This window comes from Morchella sextelata (genome assembly GCF_020137385.1).
Source record: "Morchella sextelata strain SCLS chromosome Unknown scls_5, whole genome shotgun sequence".
NCBI classification, from domain to species: Eukaryota; Fungi; Ascomycota; class Pezizomycetes; order Pezizales; family Morchellaceae; genus Morchella; species Morchella sextelata.
This window is the reverse complement of record NW_025408620.1, coordinates 1,845,305-1,851,946: the sequence shown is the minus strand read 5'-3', so window position 1 is coordinate 1,851,946 and position 6,642 is coordinate 1,845,305. Positions and strand designations below refer to the sequence as shown.

The 6,642-nt window shown below is 46.9% G+C and overlaps 1 protein-coding gene across 1 annotated transcript; it reads right to left on the bottom strand.

Annotated features, from left to right (window-relative positions):
* Positions 1-761: 761 nt before the first annotated feature.
* H6S33_011044 (uncharacterized protein) lies at positions 762-1,172 on the bottom strand (the record flags this gene model as incomplete). Its single annotated transcript, XM_044842430.1, has 3 exons — positions 762-898; positions 957-1,073; positions 1,139-1,172. 3 exons carry the CDS (start codon positions 1,170-1,172, stop codon positions 762-764), a joined length of 288 nt encoding a protein of 95 aa, XP_044696974.1.
* Positions 1,173-6,642: the final 5,470 nt, after the last annotated feature.

The window sequence follows — 6,642 nt, the reverse complement described above, 5'->3', positions numbered from 1 at the left end:
ATTTCAAAGCGGTTGATGGCATATAACGTTTTTATTTCTACAGCCTGAACTATAGATAAGCCACCTCTATATATATAGTAGCTGACAAAAATGAAAATAGGTGGTATTTATTGCATACTGTTATTATTCTCGGCGTTCAGATAGGGATTACATGTACGAATTGATAGAAGAAACCCATACTCAGAAATTCATAAAGGAAAATATGCCTTTCAAACGTTGACTTTGCTGGATGCTGCCATGAAGAGTATAGAAATAGGAACAAAGAATGTCACAGGATATAAGAGGCTTGTCGACTCGACTTGTCGCATAAAAAGAAACTCCAAACAGAATACACACAGAACAGGACACCACTCAGAACATTGTAGCGCAAACCCAGCGCAAAAAAAGAAATAAGAACCGGAGAACAGAGGATCATGAAAATCAGAAAAGAACAAAAAGAAGATGAGACGTCAACAAAAAGAACCGGTGAGAAGGGAAAAATCGTCGGAAAACGAATATCACGAGAACAGAGAAATCCCAATAAGAATGAGCGTCCTACGAGCAAAACGCTCCAGAAACGAGAAGATGGCACAGAAGATAGTAAAACGTTGGACGGTCGACAAGACGAGAAGAGTAAAACCAGAACTTGAATGAAACCACCACCGGTGTACAGAAAACCACAAGATTTCTTCCCTCGCCAGCAGAGTATCCCTTGCTAGCTGTAGAAATCTACCAGGCGGAAGAAAGGCCAAACATCCAAACAGCCGCCCAGATCGGGTGGCTTACTTAGCTTCGTCGTTCGCCGTAGTGGAAGGAACCAGTGTCTCTTGCGAGTCTTGCTGCATCGCTCGCACACGCGCACGGATGTAGTCCTCTCCGTTCAACGTATCGATGCGAGCCTGAACGCAGATTTTAGCGTCTACGGGATGTCAGTTTATTGCATAACAATGGAGATGCTGTTGATTAATGGAACATACCCCCGCAGCTTCGGTTGCGCCTCAAGGTACCGAGAGTGGTGTTGTAAGGGCACGATTTCCCTTTCTCCTTGAAAGCCTGGACATGGCGGCACGGAACCTTGGAATAAGTGAGATGACCTGTCATTTTGTTAGATGAAAGACCATGAGATCGAAGAGCTAAATGAAGGGGGTTCATGGCTTACCGCATCCCCACTCTGTCGGTGTAAAGTAGCACATCTTTGCAGATTCGAGAAGGTTTTGAGGCGTAGGATATGAAGTTGTTTGGAAGTGGTTTGTGTGATTGATCTTTTGATGTAGGTGTTGATGATTTTTGGATGAGAAGTGGGAGATGAAGATTGAAGTGCGATGGATGGTTTAAGTAGTGCTGGAAACGTCAGGTGATATCTGTTGCGGCCCCGAATGTCGTCTGAGTGACAGCGACTACGCCTGGGTACGGTAACCACCGTGCTGCTTGTTGCCAAACAGCGTTGAGGGGGCCACTGTATAGGCCTAGGCCTAACTGTGAACGGGCGAAGACTTCCACCACATTCAAGGATGCACCTGAAAAGGAGAAAAGGTGGCTTCAATTGTATTGTCGAGTAGGGTGGGGCTATATGGCTGAGCTATGTCCGCCCAAAGCGGGGAGTACTCAAAGAGCGAAGTAAGAATAAGGAAAACAAGAGCGAAGTAAAAATAAGGAAAGAACCTTTCAGAGGTTGCAGAGAGGAGAGTATATGATCTTCTGGAGGTATCGACCTGAGCGTTTATCTCGAGCCAGCAAGAGTGTGCACAGGATATGATGCTCACTCAAATTCTGACTCTACGTCATTCTTCCTGCATAGGTCTAGAATCTGGTAGCATATTTATATAGCGCTTGAGGAACATTCATATTGCCGAGAGCCGAGGATAAAACAGATATTCTGTATTATTACAACATGAAATGTAAATATTCTTATATACATTTCCTTGCGGGTGTCAACTGTAATAGAACTCTTTTAAAGGAATAGCGGAAAGATCATTCTTGATCCAAGATGATGGTAAGACCTTTATGCGGGGAGCGACAGTCTCTCTCTAGGGAGGTGAATATATATCGCCCATGTAGATAGGTGGGCAATATAACAACATGAGTTCAATTCCTCTGTTCCCTCTGAATTCTCTTTAACAAGTAATATCTGCCTCCAGTGATTGGAGAGTGTAGAGCAGCTAACAGGGAGTAAAGCCCAAGTTATCCGAAGAAATCTCGATAGGTAATTGTCCAGTGTTTCAACGTTCATAACGAGGCCGGGGTGATCAGGCCAGACATTTCTGTCTTCCCCAACATATCTTCCATGCCGGGAGAGATCGAGACAGAGAAAGCGCAGTAGTCCTTCGAGGTTCCAGTAGAACAAGGTATTGCTAGTGTTATATCTGGAAGTTTGCTTTCGTCGCGAAGGTGGGAAAGGACAATTGAATGTCTCGCCAACTTTGTCCCATATTCGTAGGGAGGCCGCGACGACCGTATTGTTTTAAAGGATGATATCCAGAAAGAATCTACATTGAGTGTGGTAAGTGGTTTGATTCTTGTTCTTCGATATAGGATTCTCAAAATCCGTATGGCTGCTGCGGATCATGCAATTGTATATTTGAAGTTACGAGGTGCTGCAAGATATTTTTAGTACGGTAAAAAGTACTTTATCGTAGTTTATTGAACCCCTGCCGCTTCGTGCCTAGCGCCACATGCGGCTCTGCGGGGTCCCTGCGTCAACCAGAGTTCTTTCTGTCCCACCATAATGTTCGTAGACAGCAACATTTTGTCGCAAAATCAATCTTTCACCACGGATGAGATTCAGGACGCTTCTCCTTTTATGGTCTATACCACCTTCTCTATGGCAGCACAGAGAAGACAAAGTGTGCGAAGCGAACTCTCCTATCCTGTCCTGTCGCTTGCCCAAGAACCGGACAGCTGCTGTATCTTGAGCGGAGCAGTTGGAAAAGAAAAAAAAAAGGGCAATAGGAGATTTGACCAAGCGCAGATCAAGAGTAACTTTGTATCACCGTTACTTTCAACTATATGTAGTGGGAACCAACATCTCTGAACTGTGGAAGAGTTTGGACTGATCTTTTGTTGACTTAGTCTACACAGTTGTACAGATACCTCGCTATGCTTGCTTGCTTTGAAGTCCTATCACGGAAAATAGAACGGATGGGAATTTCAATTTCTCTTTGTCCTTTATGGAACAGCCATAATCGACCAAATACAAACCGGCGGGATTTTTCCCACTGTGAGGATGGATTACAAGGGCTGCAAAAGTTACTACGTTTCGGAGAACACCAGGTCCGCTCTACTTTCTTGACCCGTTTCGGACGAGGAGTGGTGAAGAGAAATCTGATTCCAACCTCACTTTACAGCGGCAGTGTTTGGGGAAATGCCAATGCTAAGCGATAGTTCTGTAGCTTTTAAACTTGTAATATTGTAGACCGGATTCCGCTCGCTGAGTGACTGATGATGCCACTAAGACGAGGCGGAACCCTTCCCTATTTATATATATTGGAACCTATGCCAAGGCCCGCTTTCTAATACTAATGAGATAACGATAATAGAATAAGACAATCAACCCGAAGATAACCCCAATAGAAAAGCGCCCCCGCATAGTTCCGTTCCTCCATTCCAATTCTGACACGTAACCATAAACCCCGCAATTACCAGTAACCGAGCTGTATCATGCTATTGTCCTAGAGCTACTTCCCTAAGTAGAATGGCCTGCAGCCATAAGCCCCGCTTCTATTCCGTTCCGGGTGAGACACCCAATAGTAAGCGTGCCCTCACAACAGCCTAATACTAGTGTGGTTGCACCCGGTGCCCCCACACCCCTCGGTACCTTCCTATGCTTGTTCCTTCGTTACCCGACCGTACTCGCATCACAACCCATCACTCGTATTCTCCTTATTTCTTGACTTAGGAGCAGTGTTTGTGTTTCCTATAACACTACTCCCCCTTCCTAGACGTCGCCCTCGACCGTTAAAACCTCTCTATGATAAACACCCTTTGGGAAAAGTCATAGAGTAGGAAAGGTATCGAGCTAGTCTTCCCTAGTCCGTTGTCGTTTCGGAGGCCGACTCGCGTCGATGACTGGCCCTTGACTCCGTGTATGGGGCCGAATATTCGTGGTTGGTTTGAAGTTCTCATCTAAGAGCGCTTCTTGAGGATCGGGTGTTGCGAGTCGTTTTCGTGTGTTCTGTTGCCTGCCAGGGTTGGGATCCTCTCGATAAGGTCGCAACAACATCTCGTAGAATACGTCATGAACCTTCCATTCTACCGGAAGATTCAATCTATAAGCCCTATTTCCTACAGCCGCGGTGACTTCAAAAGGGCCTGTGAACTTGTCTGACCACTTATTATAACCGCCGAGGTTCCGAGTATCCAGCAAGACCTTTTGACTGATTGTGAACCGCTGAGCTGCTGGTCCTGGCCTCGATGCCATTCTGTCAAAGGTTTTCTGCAGCGTATCTCTTGCGGACTCGTGGGGTAGTAGAAGGTCTTCCAAGTAGGTACTTTCCTTGGCATCCAACTGCCCGATTTCCGCGTTTGTTGGCCAATCCGTTCGTGGGTGGAAACCGTAGTTGCAATAGAACGGTGACTGTCCAGTTGACGAGTGCTTTGCATTGTTATATGCGTACTCGCAGATCGGTAGTAGGTCCTTCCATTTCTTTCCTGTTCCGGCGGTATAGGCCCGGATGTAGGATTCGAGGTGCTGGTTGGTCTTTTCTGTTTGTCCATCCGTCTGTGGGTGGAACGAGGTCGAGAGTCTTCTACGAATCCCTAGTCGTTCCGTGACCGCAGCCCAGAATGCCGATACGAACTGTGTTCCCCTGTCAGAGACAATGCTCCTAGGAAGTCCGTGAAAGCGCCAAATGTCCTTGACAAAGGCGTTAGCGGTCTGTTCCGCGTTGATTCCCGTCATTGGAATGAAGTGAGCCATTTTCGTAAAACGGTCCACGACTACTAATACGTTACGGAATCCTGATTTCTCCTTTGGCATTTCTACTACGAAATCCATTGAGATATCAGTCCAAGGTGTGGTGGCTAACTCTAGGGGTTGAGGGAGTGACAAGTGTCTCCGACGTTGCTTGGCTCTCTGGCACACATCGCAAGTCTTGACGAAGTTAGCTACATCCGTGGACATTCCTGGCCACCAGTAGTTCCTATCGATCAACTCAAGGGTTTTATCCCTTCCTAGATGCCCCGCTACGGGTCTGTCATGATGATCCTCGATGACTTGTCTGACCGCGTATCCTGGCACTACCCAACGACCATCGTGGGTGGCCTCATTCGATCCCGGGGTCCATTCAGTGGCAAGCTCCGTTATTACGGCATCAGCTTCCTCTGTCCCGAAGACTTCAAGGTTTGCGTCAGGGAGAGGTTCATCCCGGAACACTCTCCGAACCCATTGTCTGTCCTGTTCATACCAGTCTTGTATTGGCTGAGGCAGCTCAGTACCTGGTATGTCGTACCACTGATCCAACGGAATCCATCCTTCTTCGGGGTTGCCAATGATTTCAGGGCCAGTTTCTACACTGGTCCGTGATTTTCTGACAAATTGTTCTGCGCTGAGCAACTGTTTTACGGGATGTTCACGCATTACTCCCCCTTCCATAGCGAACTCTGGGCGCCTTGTGAGTGCATCTGGCTTGCCATTCTTTTCGCCTGGTCGGTAATGAATCCTGAAGCGAAAAGGTGCTATCTTTTCGGCCCATCTGGCTTGTCTTCTCGACAACTTCTTGGTCGTTGTGAAGTACTGTAGGTTCTGATGATCCGAATGTATCTGGATAGGAATATCCGTTCCTTCCAGCCAATGTCTCCAAGTCAGGAGAGCAGAAACTATAGCGAGCATCTCCTTGTCATAGATCTCGTAGTTTACCTCTGCCTCGTTGAACTTGCGAGAGTGGTAAGCTACCGGGTGTAGAATACCGTCCTCGAACACCTGAGAGAGTACTGCGGCCTCAGCCCAGTCACTCGCGTCAGTTTCTATGATCGCTTCGCGGTGTTCGTCATAGTGTCGTAGTATTGGGGCAGACGTAAATCTCTCCTTGAGTTCGTCGAAAGCATTTTGCTGTTCACTGCTCCATCGCCATACGGAACCCTTCTTCAAGAGGTCGGTCATTGGTCGACAAACTTCGGAGTACCTGTGGATGAACCGTCGTAGGAAGTTGGCGAATCCGAGGAAACATTGAAGTTCCTTGACCTTGGTGGGTGGTAACCATTCCATGATTGCCTTCACCTTCTTAGGCGAGACCTGGTTCTCTTTCCCTGATAGTACAAATCCCAGGAATTCTACCTCCTGTTTGTGCCATTCCGTTTTCTCGAGGTTCCCGTATAGATGGTTTTGTTGCAGTCGCCCCAATATCTTCCTCACAAGAGCCGTATGCTCTTCCTTAGTCTTTGAATATATTAGAATATCATCCAAGTAGACTACGACGCCTTGGTCTAGAAGATCCTTGAATATGGTATTAACCATGACCTGGAACGACGCCGGTGCATTGGTTAAGCCGAAAGGCATTACCCTATATTCGAAGTGGCCGTACTTCGTTCTGAAAGCTGTTTTCCATTCCTCGCCAGCAGCAATCCTAATCAAGTTATAGCCATTTTTCAGGTCTATCTTGGTGAAGAACTCTGCTCCTTTCGTCGAATCGGCCAACTCCGTCATGAGTGGAAGGGGGTAGCGATTCT